The sequence below is a fragment of the Prunus avium genome, chromosome 6 (assembly GCF_965620075.1).
Source record: "Prunus avium chromosome 6, drPruAviu1.hap1.1, whole genome shotgun sequence".
Classification (NCBI taxonomy): Eukaryota; Viridiplantae; Streptophyta; class Magnoliopsida; order Rosales; family Rosaceae; genus Prunus; species Prunus avium.
The window spans coordinates 1635345-1656482 of record NC_142289.1 but is presented as its reverse complement, the minus strand read 5'-3'; the positions used below and the strand labels follow the sequence as shown (position 1 = coordinate 1656482).

The 21138-nt window shown below is 36.2% G+C and overlaps 2 protein-coding genes across 3 annotated transcripts; one reads left to right on the top strand and one right to left on the bottom strand.

Moving 5' to 3' along the window:
- Positions 1 to 734: 734 nt before the first annotated feature.
- Positions 735 to 9034, bottom strand: LRS1 (Transducin/WD40 repeat-like superfamily protein). Of its 2 annotated transcripts, none has more exons than XM_088255285.1 (19): positions 8876 to 9034; positions 7553 to 7662; positions 7152 to 7307; positions 6897 to 6962; positions 6707 to 6796; positions 6179 to 6484; positions 5918 to 6015; positions 5563 to 5598; positions 5293 to 5413; positions 4956 to 5192; positions 4680 to 4775; positions 4491 to 4556; positions 4288 to 4326; positions 4078 to 4212; positions 3286 to 3647; positions 2570 to 2663; positions 1970 to 2161; positions 1621 to 1744; positions 735 to 1273 (listed from the first exon to the last, which is right to left on the bottom strand). In XM_088255285.1, the coding sequence occupies exons 2-18, from the start codon at positions 7649 to 7651 to the stop codon at positions 1646 to 1648; spliced, it is 2292 nt and encodes a 763-aa protein (XP_088111411.1). In that variant the 5' UTR covers positions 7652 to 7662; positions 8876 to 9034; the 3' UTR covers positions 735 to 1273; positions 1621 to 1645. The 2 variants fall into 2 exon arrangements, with proteins under 2 accessions (XP_088111411.1, XP_088111410.1); XM_088255284.1 differs by having other exon boundaries at positions 1626 to 1744.
- Positions 9035 to 16135: 7101 nt separating this feature from the next.
- Positions 16136 to 20368, top strand: LOC110759748 (P-loop containing nucleoside triphosphate hydrolases superfamily protein). Its single transcript, XM_021961865.2, has 10 exons — positions 16136 to 17072; positions 17166 to 17249; positions 17322 to 17483; positions 17602 to 17708; positions 17812 to 17996; positions 18101 to 18265; positions 18358 to 18576; positions 18754 to 18791; positions 19087 to 19214; positions 19291 to 20368. Exons 1-10 carry the CDS (start codon positions 16850 to 16852, stop codon positions 19894 to 19896), a joined length of 1917 nt encoding a protein of 638 aa, XP_021817557.2. The 5' UTR covers positions 16136 to 16849; the 3' UTR covers positions 19897 to 20368.
- The last annotated feature ends 770 nt before the right edge of the window (positions 20369 to 21138 follow it).

Sequence of the window (21138 nt, the reverse complement as noted above, 5' to 3'; positions counted from 1 at the left end):
CATCGATCAAAATCACAGTTGGCCCATCACAAGTGAGTATCTCTACAGACGGAATTAAAAAAGAAAAAGAAAGCCAATGGGATCTAGCATAGTGAAAAAGGAAATTGTCTTGCATATTAAAAGTCTCATGTTCGAATCCCACTACGTTATAGTTTAGAGTCTAAACCATTGCTCTTGTATTTTTTTTATAAAAAAAATACAAGATTTTAATGATTTTCGTTGTTTAGCCTCCAAGAAATTGCATGCAAGCAACAAGCACCACCGTCAGTGGGATGACCAAAACTCCATGTGGTTAAGAAGCTTAAGCCAAAACCTAATCAAATATAACACAACCATGAGATAGAGATTATGGACCACTCTAGGATCACTCTGTCTGGACCATAGAATTTGATTCTGGTTTGGTAATTGAGCAATCAAAATCAGTTAGGAATGTAAGGTGCTTGCTGGGTACACCTATGGGAATTTGCCAACTTTTGCATATGTACCCAACATTTCTCTTATGAGGGAAAATATACCCAACCAAGGGTGCCCAACTTTAACCTAAAATCAAAGAAGCAGAAAGTTGCTGCACAAACGAAAGCAAATGCCTTGGCCTCCACAAAACAAGAACTTAAGCATTACAACAATAAAAGAATAGGTCCCAATTATTTTTGAATTACATTAAGTGTATACATACACGAGGAAACAAAGAAAACAGGAAAACTACCTGATCATACAGAAAATTATAACCCGTATAATGCAAAATTGGGATTTCATTTAGTATGATCTTATATAAAATAGGAACTACATTAAAGAGCAGCACAAGTCTGGATATGGAATTGAAATGGGACTGTCTTATTCCATGAAACAAAAAAGAAATTAAAATCCCCTTCACAATAGAATATTCTATGGCTAAGTATCATAACTGACAGTACAAATCTACAAATCTTTCATCATCATGTGTCTAATTCGGCTCTTGGGAAGTTCCAAGATACTTCCTGTTAATTTCTCATCCACAGTCGAAAACTCTATCTACTGTCACATGCAGACAACCAATTGAGAAAATCTGCAGCGTCCAGCAAAAGCTTTCATGTCAGCGACAAAGTTCAAGATTTATGGGTGCCCAACCTGCCCAACAAGGAACATGCTTAACCAGAGCCGTCTTGGCAAGTTTTGGGGGATGCCACTGGATTCCGCGATCAATTGGTTTTCAAACTTTACAAATGTATTTCTGAATACCAAGAGCTTCCCCAGAAAAATCAATATTTCCCCTTTATCTTAAACACAATATCACCTGCAAGTATCAACAACAAAGCTTGAGCATCATCTAAAGTCTACATCAGTTTTAAGACATGTCAACATTGGTTTTTCAGGAAATAAAGAAGTCACGTATATTAAAGTTCGCAAACATAATAATAAATGTGTAACAAATACAGAGCGGATATAGCTACTGTCAGACAAAGCTCTGACATTTCTCACCATCTAATGTTCTTTTCTGTTCCTATCAGTAAAAATGAGTGAAAAAACTGATTTAACCAAAAAGTCTTCTATTTGCTGAAATAATTCAAAATGTTCATGTCTTCCATCACTTCTTTACTAGAAATTTACAGAAACTTGCATAGAAAGGATAAAAATAACCACCTCACCTCCGGAATCTAGCACACAATCACCTTCCCTGAACCACCCTGTAATTGAGAATCAGGTCCTCAGATTTCTTCCATATATAAGCCCGCACTGTGGCTAAGCTCATTTCTGGGGACAAGACCTGCACATTTAGATAGCAGTTCAAAATCAGAAACGATCAAATTAAACTCTACTAAATCCATTTAGCTTGATCCCATAATTAGAAAATGCATTTACCTCTAGCTTAAACTTTTAACAGTTATAGCTCATTAAACTTTTTTAGCACCATAGAAGAGTCCTACTAAAAAGTTAATTTACTAATTACCATCCATGTGACTACATACACCCAACATGTTTATCCACTTGCCTGATTATTGCACAATATCTCTATAGAAGGCTTAAGCTTTTGCCATGGCTTCAATCCAGATCGAAAAGATCCATCTCCAATGGCTGATAGTTGCACTGGTCCTCCAGCAAGACCAGGAGCAAGTGTTGTATCAGGATTTGCACTATCCAATGGTTTGTCAAGGACCATCTTTTCAATTACATAATTAACAACCTGCATACCAAGACAAAGCAACCAAAGCTGGTTATATTGTATGTTATTGATAAACCAAATACTGAGATTTAAAAATTATCTTCCATCACAGCAGCTGTGGACACCAAGAGAAAAGGATAGGTTCTGCTGGCATCCACTTTTCATGTTGCCATTCGAATCCAAATCAATGCCTTTCAGCATTTCAATAAAAAATAACAATTGTACTTTAAACTACTAACAAATAATGCAGACGTAGAAACTTTGGCTTTCTCATTACTGTTTTCAAAAGGTATTATTCTATCATACTCCAGCAGTCATTGCATTTCACCAAGAATCTTACTCTTTAGCACAATGAAGGAAACTATTCACTTGCCTTAGAAAAATAATAATAAAATTAAGGCATCAACTACCATGAAACCCATAACTTACTTTATGAATTCGTAATATACGAGGTGCACTAAGTTTCCCTTGTGTGAGGATCTGAACAGCTGAACCTTCGCATGGATGTAGATAAAAACTGCACCTGTAAAGATAAACCAAAACAAAAAATAAACAATCATAATCATCCAAACCAGATAACTATTTCAGACTTCTGCATATCATAAGTCTATCAATTTTTTATTTTATTTTTTCCATTTATTTGTGAGATAGTCTAATAAAGGATTTTTTCCAACAAGATAAATCTACCAAAATATATAATATTTCAAAGATAATGATTAAATTAGCAAACTGAAAATCAAACACCATCCAGAAAAAAGAAAGATTTTTTTTTAAAGGAGAAATTTCAGCCACAAGGAGTTAAAAACAGAATCATTGAAAAGAAAGGAAACAAGTCACTTCTCTACTATATTTCATGATAGCTCTATTCAGGAACTTTAGTTTCAACAATTATTGCTAGAGTGAACATCTTTCAAGAAGTGTTGATGCAAGCAAACAATAAAACTGAAACAAATCCCTGCAACATTACCACTTTTTATAAATCGTTCAAAATTCAACGTGCACAAAGTTAATTGCAACTTTCAGGCAAGTAATTTTTTGAACAGACATAAGCACTATCATCTATAGAAAATAGAATATATTCTCAGGCAGGAAATAAAAACTTCAAACAAAAGCAAGGAGAACTACATTGAAAATAAGTAAGTTACTTGGTGTTCTCTCTAGGGGGTAGGCGATTATTCAACACGCAATCGAGACACCACCAAGGAAAGTCCTTCTCATCTTCAGTACCATCTAGGTCAGTGATTTTCTTCCTCCATGGGCCTCCCTGAGAGCCCTCAGTTATAACAGAAGGAGGGGAAGCTGTAGAAAATTCAAAGGGAGGATAGACCATTGAATCGTTTTCAGTATTACTATCCACCTCAATTCTTGAATGCGTAATACTTCTAGTGGTAACTTCCTTTCCAGATGGTGCATCCCCATTAGCAGATGCTTGCACTCCAAATCTTTGCTTTCTTTTTGCCAACCAGTGAGCCAAGAGCCCTTTAAGGGTTTCTCGTGCTAGATTAACCTGAAAAGTTACAAGCACTCAATTTAACTTTTTATTTATTTTCTGAAACCACTTTCGTAACAGGAGGGTAGAGGGAAAGATAAAAAGGAAGCTAGACTTGGCTTTACTAATACATCGTTAAATTCATACGTATTAAATTATTAATCAATAATTGTAAGTAATGTAATGCATTACTAATCCTTTTCAATTCATTATCTCAGGCATATTTTTTGACAGAATTTTAGTAAGCATCGTGCATATATATATATAATAGAGAGCATCAAGCTATTAAGAGCTTCAAGGCTAGCCTTTCGATAAAACTTTTGAATGCATCCAAAAAAGTCTTCTTTACTTTTGAATGCATCCAAAAAATATAAGACAAATCACAGAAGACAACCCACAAAAAAAGGGGGAAGAACAAACATAGAAACGAATTCAAGATTATAGCTACCTTATCATCTTCAGGCTTCCCCACAATGTTAAGGTCTACTGAATACATCTCTGCTGAAAAGCATTGTGGGGTGTCCAGATGTACAGATAAACTTCCAAGCCTGGTATCCACTGTGAACCATGCAGGAATGCTCACCTGAAGCAGTAAAGAAATCATTAAGAAAATCTATTAAGTTGTTAAGCTCAAACCATATTAGACCAGGAAGCATACCATCTCAAAAAGCTCTTCTTTTTTCTCCTCAAATGTGGCCTGTATGGTAGACATTACAAGGATAGATGCTTATAATCTGCCCTAAAAAAAACTTCAATATACAAAAAACAATTGCCAGAAATCTGCGGCCCCAATCAGGCATTAGTTCTATACACATTAGATGGTTCTAGTCAGATATTTACAGGAAAAAAAGAATGTATCACCTTTCCATAATCCTCAATAACAACACCCCGAGTAATCTCCCACAACTTGACCGAACCAGCAGTATCCTATCATAATCGCATCGGTTCATAAAATCAAACTCGGCAAGACATACTATTTGACAACAAAACTGGTTAACTTAAAACAGGCGCTTCATCATAATAACATATGAGAAAGTCAACATGATTTACCTTTGTCAAGACATGCCTTCTATTGTTTAATATTTCATGCTGCACTATTCCAGGAGTTCCAGGAATCGTAAATATTGGTTCTTTATAAACAGGGACCTGGACAACATTTATCAAAATAACATTAATCCTCCAAACTCAAAGGTCTGACATGACAAACACCAAATGAGACCCAAAAGAAAAAGATATGCACAGCTAACATGACAACTAGAGGATGATACATGCGCATGCAACAACAAGACCAAAATTTTGAAATACAATGAACTAAGCGATACTTACTAGGGTTGATCCTTCTAGGGATACCCTTGCTCTTGAAAAGGACAAATTTCCAGCCAAGAATGCACCACCTCTTTGAATAATCTTCTGAGGATTGCGCCCTTCAGCAGGCCATCTATGAACTGAAGAATCCGTTGTTGCAGCCCATATACTATCGTCATGTAAGGCCAACTGCAGAATGGGGTGTTCCCCAGTGCAAAGCAAAAGACTCTCTCTTGTGGCCAAGTCTGTCAAGTATAACTGAGGGAACAAACAACATTGGGCATTAAGCAGATGAGCAGCAAATCTAAACAGCCAAAGATGTCTCAGAACATAAGTTACATGAGAAAAATGTACTCACAGAAAGGTCCCTCCCACCACTATATACATGACTAAATGTCGGGGTACTGGCAAGTGCCCAAACAGAATCTGTGTGCACAGCATAAGAATGCACACATCGTTGCTGACCAAGATCCCATAGCCTACAAAATGGGCAAAGAATTTGGTGAACTATACAGATGACGAAATACCAACTACTTATCACATAAACAATTACATCTTTCAACTTGCATCTAATGCTAACTATGCTAACTGTCCGTGTAGTTAAAGGAGAGATATGTGAGTTATCAACCTGATCATAGAATCAGAAGATCCTGATAAGCAGTATCTGCAGAAATGAAATTTAAAACACAAACGTTAATACTGGTAGCAAAACAAGATTGTACGAATGCAGCACATAGAACAAGGCAATTAGATAAATAAATAATTCATTATCAAATCAAGGTTCTAACTTGTATGTTCAATGCACTTTGCTGTAACATCTATAAGTGATATTCCAAACATTATTCGACACCTAGAATAATATCATATATTTGAATTTCAAATATAGTTCATTTTACAAACCGAACTATGCAAGACAATGGGTAAACTAAAATCATTTTAAAGTGCTCAATCAAGACAGGCTATGATAAAATAATCCAACCAACCTTCCAGTAGAATCAAGAAGCAGAGCCCTGATATTGTCTGTATGCCCTCTTAGTTTCATGGTCTTCGAACCAGTTCTAGGGTCCCAAACACGCACAACCTAAGGGCATCATGAAATGATTTATAGTTATTAACACGAAGATGAAAGTTATTATGTTCAACCCAAAGTTGGTACACTGCTGCAATTTTTAGACAATTCCTTGCGTACAAAACAAACATAACAAATATGGGACATTAAACCAACTACCAACATCAAAATATACCTTCTCTGTTCCACCAGAGACAAGGAGTGATCCACTATCATTCATTGCCAAAGCATAAACTGATTCCTTATGGCCTTTGGCAGGAACTGGAACATATCCATGCGACTGAGTTGTGTGCACAGAAATACTGTTGCTAGAGCTGATAGTACGTAAACTTGTAATCGGTAGTGCATTTCCAGAACCATTGACAACATTTGAAGAGTCATCTTCCATTGAATCACCTGACTTTGAGACTGGAGTAAGAGCTGCTTCAAGATCCCATACGAATACCTCCCCTCCAAGTCCCCCAGAGGCAACAACATTGCTCTAAAATGCGTGACACTATAAAAGGATCAGAAATTTTCTTTTTTTCTTATAGGAAATGAGAAAATATATTCAAGATAAACGGGTACAAATAAAGATGGACAAGATTCCTCCAAGCACAAGTTGTGCTATCAAATTGAACATGAAACTAATCATATAGCAGGAGTGCAACGACCAAACCTTTCATCCATGCTAAGGTGGATAAAAATTTGACAAGAAAATTACATTTTTTTCTGCCGCGGCAAGACAAGTGACATAGTCAGAATGCTGACGAAGAGTTCTGGTACAAGTTCCATTCGACAAGCAATTCCAAGTCTGACACATGGATAAGCATACAATAAAAACATACAAATAAGTTACAGCAAAAGACATTGCATAAGTTACAAAACCAGAACAAAGATCTAAGCCACTGAACCTTGAGGGTAGTATCTGAAGAACAAGAAACAAGCGTATTATCACCTGCAAGAACAGCATCATTAACCTGCACAACAAAAGTACTCTATAAGTATAGGTTTGTAACTTATGCATGCAGGAACTCATTTTTCATGAGAAAAATGAGAACTCTCATAAATTAAACATCTACAGGACCTCATATGGTAAGTTCAGTATAAAAAATTAAAAAAATTTAAACAAAAACAAAGGGTTTAAACATAAAAATAAAAATGCATACCCAGTCCACATGAGACTCAAAGGTTGCTGAGCATGTAGCAGCATCTTCAGCCAGCGCCCACCTTTTTAGTGTGCCATCACGGCTTCCAGTGAACAGGTAATCACACCCAGACACTGATGCCTTCAATACAGCCAAACAATTTATGCCGGCACAATGCTGCAGACAGAGAAACGATCCAAACACAGTAACATAAGCATTTATTACTTAACACCACAAAATGCTGAACATGCATAATGCTAATATAGGGAGATGACACAAAATTGGTAGAGTGCCGTGCCTTCTAAATCCAAAAGTGAGACTTATATATTTACAAATAACTAAACACAAATAATTCTAACGAATAAAAACTTAATGACAGAACTTAACAAAAAAATCAGGAGAAAGATACTGAATCAATTCACCTTTGTGTCATCAGCATCACTCAACACATATGTTAATCTCTTCTCTTTACGAGGGCGAGTGGAATTGGCTGTGTTCCCTGCACTACCCACACGGTGCATCGCAGAAACAACTAGAACAAAAGTAAGAAAAATTAACGATCAACAAATAAATATAATAGTGGTTACAATGATGATTTCCTAAAAGTGACCCCAGTTTTAGGATATATTTGCAGTCCTAGCAAGTGTTGTATCACAAAAGGCATTGCCAAAACACTAGAAATAAGTATACCACAACCCTAACAACTTAGTTATTCATTTCAGTTTGTGAATACATTATATACGTACCATAGGTAATATATCCCATGCATATGATAAACAGATTTGCTTTCTCCAAATGTTAAGGAATATTTTATCATGTAATCACCTCTCAAATGAAATCAATACCTAATGCAACTATAATTAAAAGAAATCAATACACTTCCATGAAAGAAATAGAAAAATGTTTGTTAATATCAGATAGAATATAATTGTTTTGTACATACATATTTATTATTTATAACAACATATATTTAGCCTTTGAAACCAAAATGCAGAACTTAATACTGATTTTTGCACCAATGAGTAAATAAAAACCCTACAGAATAGGGTCTGAATGCTTTTTTCTTTTTTCTCTCTCTCTCTCCCTCTCTCTTCTCGATCAGTGGATAAGCTTCTAAATGTCAACTAAAACATTGCCTCCTAAGCATAACAGATGAAACAGTGACACTTCTTAGCCCTATAAACCACACAGCAACAAACACCACACAACCTCATAAACTCCCCCAACCCACAACTGATGTATAATCAAAACGCACTATAGATACATGTATCCGGACAACAACTGTGAAAATCATTGCTGACCACCCAGAGCAATTGCTAAAGGTTTTAATCAAAAGCTTTCAGTAGCGCCTTTTCAACTATCCAATTGCAACTTTGATTTGCCTAAAAAATGGGGCTGTATCTCAAAATTTCGTGCAACCCGTCTATCTATTCAAAATATTCCAAAAATCACAGAATCAATCACTAACAGATTAACTAAAATAGATTAACCCAGTACAAGTTTTAAGCTCCGTAAAACCTCGTCGAGAGAATAACCCCAAAACACCAACAAAATAAGAAAATACAAAACCCAAACCCATTGATCATTTCGTATTTACCAATCAGATCACCAACTCCACTAATTTATACAAAATCCATATAAGAAAAAAAAAATGCGTATCAATTTAGTTTATCCAAAAAATCAAGCCAGACCGTGGAGTTACAGAAAAAGAAAAGGAGTGAAATTAACAAAGTGAAAACCCTGACCTTATCAACCAATGAAGAATTTGAAGCTCCTCCTCTTTTCTCGTTTTCTTCTTCTTCTACTGCCTGAGTTGCGATATAAGAGTGGAAATTGCTTTGGGTGTGGGTTTCGATTTTAATGTGGCCGAGTCCTTTGACTCAGTTTTTTGGGGTTCTGATCGAGGGTGATATTGTCCTTTTGCATAACTATATAAATTACTTTGAGCGTGGACTTGGCTATACTCGCGGATAGACGCGGGTAGCTGGATACTCGTTTCGCTGGCAATTGGTTCCTAGGGTGGGGCCGGCTGGGGACGATAGAGAGATATAGTTGAATTACAAAATGGCCCCTCAGCCGATGTGAATGGCGGTCTCCGGAGATGGTATTTGCGAGTGCGATTGAAAAAATTTCCCTCATATTTTTGCGCAATTATGTAAATTTCATTCTAAAAATATATGCATTGATTGTGTCACAAAAATTTAATACCATCTGCATGTCAAACTATAATTTTTTTTTTATAAAAAAAGTTTGTCTCCCAACAAAATCTACTTGATTTACAAACCAGTGATCTTAAATTTGAACCATCATGACACCTTAATAGTGTATGTGTGAGAAACCCTTTTTCCGTCTCGTTATAAATAAATAAAACTTTTATACACTAAATAGGACAATGTGTGATACATCCTCCAACTATAAGCATTTAAAATTTCTAATCCATGCTAAACAATCAATTATTTAGTATAAAAAAATTAGTGGGTTTTCTCTTCTTTTTTTGTCAATCAATAGTGATAATTCTCATCCTAATATTATTTCTTTATAATACATTGATTTGATTGATGACAGTCCTCGAATTAAAGACTTGAATCATGATGACCTTAATTATATCATAAAGCCAACAAATCTAGGAAATTAGCTTCTCATCATTTTTTTAAAAAAAATGAGCGATAGTTTTTATTGATAAACAAACGAAAGTACAAAGCAACTATGTGCATAATATGGATAAATCTTCTTCAATGACCAAACGCAACAAGATGTTGAATCGATTTAGAGAGAATCACACACAACTCTAAAATAACTAAAATCCTCACCTTCTCATCTTAATATTGAAAGATGTCATAATTTCGAAAACCCACTCCTCCATTAATAAAAATAATCAAAGTTTAACTTCATGTGTCTTTTTTTTTTTTTTTTTTTTTTTGGTGGTATCAGTCATATAATCATTTCCTTTAAGTGAATATTAGAACACAAACATCATATTTTGGGGGTGGGGTTTCTTGCAGCATTTTACAAAATATATCTATGTGTGTCTACTCCCCAGTTGCATGAGATTGCATTAGGAACAAAAATATAAAAAAAAAAAGAGCAGAATTTGGGATGTTCTATAATAAAGTTGGAGATTAAGAAGATAATAGCTAACCAATAAAAAAAAAAGTAAGGATGAACCAGTACACATCCCATATTTATCTAAATTTATATAATTAGTTGATAATTAACACGTGGCATGTCATCCAAAATTTATATAAAAAACATGTTTGCTGGTTTAACGTAAACATGACAATATTATACACGATGCGTTAACACAAAAGAAATTTTTATGAAAAAATCATTATTCGGGTCGGAGACGAGTCGTGTTAAAAATGGGTGGACATCAAGGGCGGATGGAGCTAAGGCCCATGGGAGGTCCTATGCTATGGCCCCCTCTCAATGTTCTTGAGACCTTCGGTTTCTTAACATAATTACATATTTTTTATCAAACTTCAAAGTGTCTTTTATGTTTTTCTTCTTCCCCTTTTCCACTATTATTACTACACATAATCTTTTTTTGTCTTATTTTGACTTTGATTGTAGTAATAAACTACCATTTGAATTTTTATTTTTTTTGGGATAGGACATTTGAATTTTGTTTGTGTGTATATTTAACTAAGTAGATGCAATATCTTTTACTAGTATCAATGATGAATAGATAGTTAATATGATATATAAAATAATAGAGTATAGTAATTAAATTTATGAATTTGTATAAAGCAAAAAATTAATTAAAATGTCACCGTAAAGAAAAAAAAAATCAATATATGAGATGCTCCCTCTATAAAAAATTTATAACTCCGCCACTGGTGGACATATTAGCCACTCATTAAGCTAACGGCCATATTGTGTGAATTCGCAAATACCCATTATCACCCATTAAAAATAGGCATAGTTTTGTAATTTTATATGTCTTTTTTTTTTTTTTTTTCCTCTCCCCTCCTCGCCCATTAAGAGTGGGGATAGTGTGCATATTCAAAATAGGTTTGGTGAGGTGGTAGGCATCAATACAAGGCGGTCAAACTGGAAATTCCAATAAGACATCCAATGCGCCACATGACTTGGACCACTTTGCCTTTTTTGGGTTTTCCGTTGCCCCCCGCCAAATGTCAACTCACTAAAAGCGAATACCAAGTGCTAATCGAGAAGGCAACTATTAATTATTCAAATTCCGAATAAATTATTTGTTCTTATTAATAGAAAATGCATTTATTGGAAATGTTCAATAGAAGCTAGTCCCTTACATAAATCGTTTATGTATCTATATATATAAAGCAAAAGATAGAGAATGGTGAAACATTCAAAATACCAGAAAATGCCCTTGGTTAATGCAAACATTAAGAATTGAAATTATTAATTAAGTGAGGATAATATGGTAAATTTACACTTTTTCATATTAAAAAAATTTAAAATTAAAAGAGAAATCAGATAATGGATCCTCTTTTTATGGAACGTAACTACCCATTATCTTTTTTAATTCTAAAATAAATTTAATTTTTTCTTTTAAAAAGCCTCTCGCAGGCGCGGATGCGCATGCAAAGAGGCTAGTATATATATATATACCAAGAGAACGGGACTAATATACATATATATATATATATATATATATATATATATATATATATATATATTTGGCTAAGACCACATAAATACTTTAATAGCCTTGTAAAGTTAAATTAGACTATGAATGAAGGCTTATCCCCTAACTCTTCCTACTCTTAAGTTGCATGTGGATAAAAGAATTTATGAAAAATAAATTTGAACTTTGATCATCTTATAAATATATTTGAATTTGGATAATAAAATTACGTTGATTATTTAAAAAAAAAAACCTTCAAACTACTAGATAAAATGTATTTAAGAATGCCTAAATATATTGAACTTTTTGTATCATATAATATTTTGAGTTTGAAATGACTAGCTAGAGTACGAAATACAATACAAAAATACACTAAATCATGTGAAAAATCATTCAGTTTTTTTTTGTAAATTATATATTTTCATCTCATACAAATAACAAAAATTATATTCAAGAAATTGATTAACTAATTGTTGAGGCCCAAAAAATCCAGGGTTGGGCCTAAATAAATTCCCGGCCCAATGCAATACCTTACTGATAAGAAACTTGGTGTGGGCATGTGAAAATTCGTCATACACGCTCGCATGAGTCATGATCCACATGCCATGTAAAATAAATATGTAATCCGTCACGCTGAGAGTTGAAACGAGCCTATAAAATGCACTGGCTCTATGAACCCATGCTAATTATCTCATCAAGCATCATAGCCTTCGAGCATGAGTATGCTAATCGACATGCCATGCCAAGTGAAAAACCATTATTTTGCACCTAACCACGCTACAAGTTTAAGTGGGCCCAAGCCACGCAAATGCCCGGGGCTTATTGAGTGGGTTGTGGTATGGATGGTTACGAGCATTCACGAGGCCCATTGATGGGCCAAGAAGTGGAAGTTTTGGGCTGCTTGGGAGCCCTAAAACTCGAGCCCATTTCTTGAGCCCAAATATGTGGGTAAGCATGAAATAGAGAAAAATGTAGCTCATTACCTTAGAAAATTGGCCCATTACCTTAGTAAAAATAATCTATCACTTTAGGAAGTTGGCCCATTCCCTTAATAGACTAACCCATCACCTTAGGAAGGCCCAAATGACCAACAAAATATCTGAAAGTCTCCAGCACATGGCTGGAGACAAAACCACGACAAAAGCCAAGGGTTACTCACGTATGCAGATTGCTGGGAGTCTCCAACACATGGCCAAGAAACAAACCCAAGGTAGACCATTCGAAGAACCAATTGATATTAGCGTGCGCAGCACCCTTCAAACCAACGATGTTACCCATCTCTTTCTCCTACCAGCTCTTGCCATGAATAAGGGAGGAAAGAAGGAGAGATGGTAACCAAATATAAGAGATTGCTACTAGAACAGCTGCGGGAAGGCTCTAGAGCCTCTAAAAATCTTATCTTTGAGTGCTTGGACTAAGGAAGATTTCACAAAATAAAGATGAATCAAAGGAAGAGAAGAGAAAGGGAGGGGGAGACTTGGTAGATTGGGGAGGAACCATCTAGGGTTCCTTGGGAAGAAGGAGCTTCCAACGCCTATAAAAGAGGCATCTCCTACCCATCATCTTACAACCCACTTCCAAAGGAAGCAAGCAACACCTCTCATCCCTAGAACACTTTAATTTCGAGCCCTATTCATCCATCTTCTCATCTGGCAAGCCATTCCAAAGCCTGACGAACCCTTCGTCAAGCTGACAAAAAATTACTCAAAGCACCCATTCTTCCACCTTAATCTCTGTCTCTCTGGCTCTCTCTCTCTTCTAAGCAAATTCTCTCGAAATCCGTTGCTTTAACCCTCTGTTTCTCGTAGAAAATCTTCTCTCTCTCTCTCTCTCTCTCTCTCTCTCTCTCATGCTAAACTCATGAATGCTTAGCTTCCATGCCATAAGCTTCTCAAGCCAAACCAATAATTTATTTGTAAGCAACTGTTGGTTTCATTGGTGAAGAAGACCAATGTGCTTCTTAAGGCTCAGCTACCCTTTCGAAGCACTCTTGTGGTATGTTTTTTGAACTCAGACTCAAGGACAATTTCCCACATTTGGCTCTTTACAACAGCCTAGGCCCGTCAATAGCTGCCAGAACGAAAAAGCCCCCACACTAATGAATAATGCTACTCTTACCACATTTGTATACCACATTCTCATACCACTTTATATGGTAGATGAGGTGGACAACAAATCAATTAAAATTAAGTGGGCCCAAGCCACGCAAATGCCCGGGGCTTATTGAGTGGGTTGTGGTATGGATGGTTACGAGCATTCACGAGGCCCATTGATGGGCCAAGAAGTGGAAGTTTTGGGCTGCTTGGGAGCCCTAAAACTCGAGCCCATTTCTTGAGCCCAAATATGTGGGTAAGCATGAAATAGAGAAAAATGTAGCTCATTACCTTAGAAAATTGGCGTATTACCTTAGTAAAAATAATCTATCACTTTAGGAAGTTGGCCTATTCCCTTAATAGACTAACCCATCACCTTAGGAAGGCCCAAATGACCAACAAAATATCTGAAAGTCTCCAGCACATGGCTGGAGACAAAACCACGACAAAAGCCAAGGGTTACTCATGTGTGCAGATTGCTGGGAGTCTCCAACACATGGCCAAGAAACAAACCCAAGGTAGACCATTCGAAGAACCAATTGATATTAGCGTGCGCAGCACCCTTCAAACCAACGATGTTACCCATCTCTTTCTCCTACCAGCTCTTGCCATGAATAAGGGAGGAAAGAAGGAGAGATGGTAACCAAATATAAGAGATTGCTACTAGAACAGCTGCGGGAAGGCTCTAGAGCCTCTAAAAATCTTATCTTTGAGTGCTTGAACTAAGGAAGATTTCACAAAATAAAGATGAATCAAAGGAAGAGAAGAGAAAGGGAGGGGGAGACTTGGTAGATTGGGGAGGAACCATCTAGGGTTCCTTGGGAAGAATGAGCTTCCAACGCCTATAAAAGAGGCATCTCCTACCCATCATCTTACAACTCACTTCCAAAGGAAGCAAGCAACACCTCTCATCCCTAGAACACTTTAATTTCGAGCCCTATTCATCCATCTTCTCATCTGGCAAGCCATTCCAAAGCCTGACGAACCCTTCGTCAAGTTGCCAAAAAATTACTCAAAGCACCCATTCTTCCACCTTAATCTCTGTCTCTCTGGCTCTCTCTCTCTTCTAAGCAAATTCTCTCGAAATCCTTTGCTTTAACCCTCTGTTTCTCGTAGAAAATCTGCTCTCTCTCTCTCTCTCTCTCTCATGCTAAACTCATGAATGCTTAGCTTCCATGCCATAAGCTTCTCAAGCCAAACCAATAATTTATTTGTAAGCAACTGTTGGTTTCATTGGTGAAGAAGACCAATGTGTTTCTTAAGGCTCAGCTACCTTTTCGAAGCACTCTTGTGGTATGTTTTTTGAACTCAGACTCAAGGACAATTTCCCACATTTGGCTCTTTACAACAGCCTAGGCCCGTCAATAGCTGACAGAATGAAAAAGCCCCCACACTAATGAATAATGCTACTCTTACCATATTTGTATACCACATTCTCATACCACTTTATACGGTAGATGAGGTGGACAACAAATCAATTAAAATTAATTTAATATTTTATTTTCTTTTATGATTTATTGACACTTTTTAATTGATATGGTTGTCCACTTCATCGACCACATAAGGTAGTATGAGAATGTGATATACAAATGTGGTAAGAGTAGCATTGCTCTTAACTAATTACCCTAAATAAATACATATCAACAAACCGAAGTCTGATTCTATTCTCTATTTATGACCCAGAAAAAAAAAGATTATATTCCCAATCAATGGGCCTTCCTCAGTCAGTACCCAATAGAAGAAGAGGTTCAAGTTCAGACCCAAAGCCCAAATCCAACTACACATTATATTAGCCCAAGGGCCAACCGAACCACATATATTAGCCCAAGGCCCAAATTCCAGTTTACTTGTGGGCCGAAAAATGTGGGCTGAATCGAAATTATTTATAATAAAAAAAATTAATTTTGAAAATAGAAATAGATGAGGAATTTATTATTATTATTTTTTGGGTCAAAGAGATGCTTCATTAAAATAAAGAGAAACCAACAGAAAGTCTCTGGGGATGGAGGGAACAACACCTCCACTCAACCAGATAACAATAAAGCAAAGAGAAACAGAACTAACAAAGAAAAACTTACTTAGAATAAGCGCTAGTGGAGTGGTTAAGTTTGGTGGGGGGGTGTGTGGTGATTTACGAAAAAAAAAACCAAAAGTTTGGTGGGGTGTAATGTTAAATGTAATGGGTGTAAATAGTAGAAGCACTGCAAGTTTTCCCTCCTTATTTCACTTTTGCCCCTCCGCTCCACACGCTCCTCTGTCCTGTACCCTGTCTGTAAAAGAACTACTTTAAACAGTTCAGTTTTAGATCTTGACCACCCAAAACAAGAATCTTAAAAAACTTTTTTTTTTTCTCTCTTTCTTTTGTGGTGTAATTTACCTTAGTAACCCTCAAAACCGCAACAAGAACTCTCAACTGCTTGCTTGCTTGCTAATCATGGTCCTATAGTATTCAATCATTGAAAGTAACTTGCACCAACTGGGTTTCCATTTTTCCTCAGGGTTCTTCGAAATCTGTGCTTAGTTTTTGACTTTTCGTTCTTCTCTAGCTGAATTCTGCCATTTCTATTTTACTCTGTTTTTTTAAACAGAGCAAAATTTAGTATTTTCTACTTCAAATATGATCTGAGGTTTTCTATTTGGCTGCTTTTAAATATGAGAGATGTATGAGCCTCGTTTACTTTCTCTGTATAACTTTTTCTTGTACTTGGAAGTTGGAAGTGCTTTATTTATATAAATTTTCAGTTTCTTCATTATTGGGTCATTTATTAACATAGACTGGTCTACTTCTAGTACCAAACTGTAACTTTTCTACAGACATAAACAATTCTTGTTGTGCTTGATTGAAGGAACTGCTTTGGTTTAGAGTAATCTAAAATTACTGGGTCTTTTTGTATATTACATATAAATATCTTGGTTTTGTGACTTTTTCTTTTTATCTCTGTTGAATAGTTAAATCTCTTTCTTCCTCTGCCCCAATAGTTCATCTTTCTTCAAAGGGCCAGTTATTTTCTGTGAGAGAAATGCTCATTTCAACTGAAAATGAACAGATCTCACTGGTTTCAGTTAGTGCAAAAGAGTCCTTTCAAACATCTCACATGGAATCAAACCCAGATTCCATTGATAGGCTTCCCCCAGTTTCTTATTTTTCTGATTCACCTCCTCTTCCCACCATCTGTACTGATGTCAATGTCATCCCTGAGCACGAAAAGAATGAGCTTCAGCAGTCCATATCAAATCTTGAAGGTAAAGTTTTTGAGTTTCAGTTTCAAGTTAGTGATTAGGCCACTGTCTTAGTCCAAGCAGTTGATATGATCTTGGGGCCAATTGGGTTTGTAGGTGAAATCTCACAGTTGAAGCTGCGGCATAAGTTGTGGGATGAGAAACGGAGAGAAGCTTTGAATAAGATTATAGACATCAAAGGTTGTGTGGTTAATCATAAACTTACCTTTAATGCTTTTCTGTTTTATTGTATTAAGTGAAGTGAATGTTCAGGCAACATTCGAGTGTTTTGTCGGGTCCGACCATTTCTACTGATAGACAAGAGAAGAATCAGAGAACCCATTTCAGCTGGATCGGAGAAGATTGTGGTTAAGTCAGCTGGAACAAGAAAAGGATTTGACTTTGATAAGGTTTTTCCTCAAGAAACCAGCCAAGGTTAGTGTTAATTAATTGATCGGAGAAGATATATGCGTGTTTTACAAGTTTGATTATTTGTTAATTAATTGTTTCAGTTGTAGTAAGAGAGACTCTATCATGTTTCCAAATTCTGTAGAAGATGTATTTGCTGAGGTGAAACCAATTCTCAGATCTGCACTTGATGGGCACAATGTATGTATTTTTGCTCATGGTCAAACTGGCACTGGCAAGACATTTACCATGGTTAGTGATAGAAACTTAAAATTCAGCGGTTGTTGCAGTTACCTGGTTGATGTATATTTGTTGTTCAAATATGTGTGAAGGATGGATTTGAATGCATCTGCAGGATGGCACAAGTGAGCAGCCAGGAATAATTCCTCGAGCTCTCAAAGAGCTTTTCTGTCAAGCCTCTTTGGATAGCTCATCTTATATCACTTTTTCAATGAGCATGTTAGAAGTTTACATGGGCAGTCTCAGAGATCTACTGTCCCCAAAACCAGCTTGTAGGCCACATGAAGCTGTAACAAGATGGTAATAAACTTTCATTTTAGTGCCCTGAGTAATTCATTAGAGGAGGCGACAATTGCAGGCCATTTATTAGACTGCTTACTTTGGTTTGGCTAACTTTACTACAGCAATCTCAACATTCAAACAGATCCAAAGGGATTAGTGGAAATCGAGGGTCTAACGGAAGTGCAAATCGTTGATTTTGGTAAAGCTAGATGGTGGTATAATAGGGGGAGGAGAGTTAGATCTACTTCTTGGACTAATGTAAATGAGGCATCTAGCCGGTCTCACTGGTGGGTTCCAGGTCTAGTTAGATTTTTCACAATTTTCCATTGGATTAATTTTGGTCGATAATTACGTTATCTTTTTAGCTTCATATATCTAGCTTAACGAGGATAACCATATTCCGGCACGGGGATGCTTCGGAAGCTAAAAGGGAAGTGGGTAAACTGTGGATGGTTGATCTTGGTGGAAGTGAACGGTTGCTGAAAACAGGAGCAACTGGACTAACACTTGATGAGGGAAGGGCCATAAATCTCTCTCTTTCAGCTTTGGGTGATGTCATTGCTGCTCTAAGACGGAAGCGAGGCCATGTGCCTTACAGGTAAATTAGTTGGTTGTCAGCTTTAGTTGCCTTCTTCACTTTGCCTTTTTATTTTTTCCCTTGGTGAGTGGATCTGTACTGTTGGTTATAAATTCCTCTAAGACAGGCCTTTTGAGGTGTTTCTCTTTGCGTGCTGATTCAGCTAGAATCTGATGGACTTTAAAATTTTGGTTGCAGGAACAGCAAGCTTACACAAATCCTGAAAGATTCCTTAGGTAGATTACCACATTCTTTAAATTTGGTTATGGAACTGAGTTTCTTTACACATACAGACAATTCAAAGTTATTTAATTTGATTAACATAGAATTTTAATTTTAAAATCTGTATAAATGAGCTTATACTACATTTGTAATATACGGTAATGACTCCACCACAAATCATTAAGTTTGTGCCTTCAATTGCTATCGCGAGCAGGGCAGAATGATCTCATATTCGCATGATTTTCACACCCTCTTCACCATTTGGACTTGACAGTGCTTAATATTTATTTGGTAATGCAAATGCTTTAGGTGCTGGTTCGAAGGTTTTGATGCTTGTGCATGTCAGCCCATGTGAAGAAGATGTTGGGGAGACGATATGTTCTTTGAGCTTCGCTAAGAGAGCTAGAGCTATAGAGTGTAATAGGGAATTATCAGAGGTACTTGTCTGTAGTTTCTTGGTAATTGTTTGGTTCCCTTAGCTGTGAATCTTCGTAACCGTTTGCATTGTTTTAGGACTTGAAGAGGCACAGGGAGAAAAGGGTCAAGGAACTTGAAGAAAACATGAGAGAAGCTGAAGAAGAATGCCATAAACTTAAAAACCAGATACAAAAGGTCGATTTGCTGTTCCGCGAAAACAGAAAGCTCTTCTCAACCACTTATGGACCTTTAGAAGATGAGAAGGCCCCCATTAGTCCCAAAGAATATCTGAAGGAAGCTGTAGAAACACCACGAAAGCCTGAGAAAACAAGTAAAGGCAATGTTTCAAATTCATTGCCTCGGTTCATGACTTCCACTGCAGCTAGTCGACAAAGGCAAAGTGCTGCAGAAAGAGAAGTTGTTGGTAAAGCAAGAAGTTTGAGGTCTGTGGCCAGAAGTTCAATCCAATTCACAGCCTCACAATCAATGAGTTACTCAGATCCTCAAATCAAAGCAATCTTACAAAACGCAAACAGAAAATCGCGATACGCCCAGGAAGCAGCAGATACTTTTCCTGCAGAAAGCCCGAAATGCAATATATCGGAATCATCCAAGACGAGAAGCAAGTTGATCACCTCATCTGATCCAAACTTGAGAGTTACACTTGGTCGTCATAGAAGAAGGATGTCTGATCTAATCTAACTGTCTGAGATTGAGGAAGGATAAGATGTGGTATAGTAAGAATAAGATGTGGTATACTAAGAATAAGATGTGTGTGCGTGTTTTTGGGTTTATACTTCATAGTTTGAGTTTTGTGTGGGAAAATGCTAGGCTTACCACATTTTTCATACCACATTCATACCACCTCTCTAATAGAGGTGGGCCCCATTGTATTGGTGGGCTCCACCTCTATTAGAGAGGTGGTATGAATGTGGTATGAAAAATGTGGTAAGCCTAGCATTACCCTTTTGTGTGATTATGTATGTTACTACTAGGGTTGCTTCAACTGGGGTCTGTTAATTATTTGTTTACACGATCCCTTATACACTGATTTTGTCAGGCTTGCTGATTTATGTTCAATTAATTGTTAACAGAATTTTGTAACTTCTCGACTCATTTCATCATTTTTGGGTCATTGATTTTATGCTAATAATCTTGATCTCATTTTTATCAAGTGTTTTAAAATAGCCGGTTTGATGTATATGATAATGTAACATGTTAAATTAAAGAAAATTATTAGAATGGGAGGTATCGGAAAGAATTTAAATTCTCATTCCCTAATATCACTAGTATAAATAAAATAATTGAAAAAATAGCTCTAGCCCAAGATTATGGGGAATACACAAAAGCTGATAATACTACTGATGAGCTGAGTCTTGTCTAACACATTGTCATTTGTGATTCATTAGTTAGCACTGAGAAAAACTTGAGAATGGGAGGAGGTGAAAAACCACCCCATTAGAATGGGATTATGGGAGGAGGTATCATAAAGAATTTAAATTCTCATTCCCCAATGTCGATTGTATAAATAAAATAATTGAAGAAATATATTGAGCTAAAGCGGTATTTTAGCCTTAAACCCTAAAATAATATGACAAAATTGTCATGTAAAAAATGCAATAATTCCCTTTAAATAATATAGCCACAAGGCTATATTGTTTAAATATTTTTCATAAAAAAAAAAATAAAAAAAATATATTTAAAGTATAGCAGCACGACCATTTCAGGTGGGCACAATCCTGATCGCCGAATCAATTACATTATAACGATTTGATTTTTATAAAAATTACAAAGAAAACCGAACAAAACCAAACCAATTTAAAACGGTTTGGTACGGCCGATTTGGGCCTAAGTCCAAATCTCTTTCCTTTTGCATTTTTTCAACATTGTTAGCCCAATTATAATCAATAAATTCACAACTTGCTATATACTTTTTTCATTTTA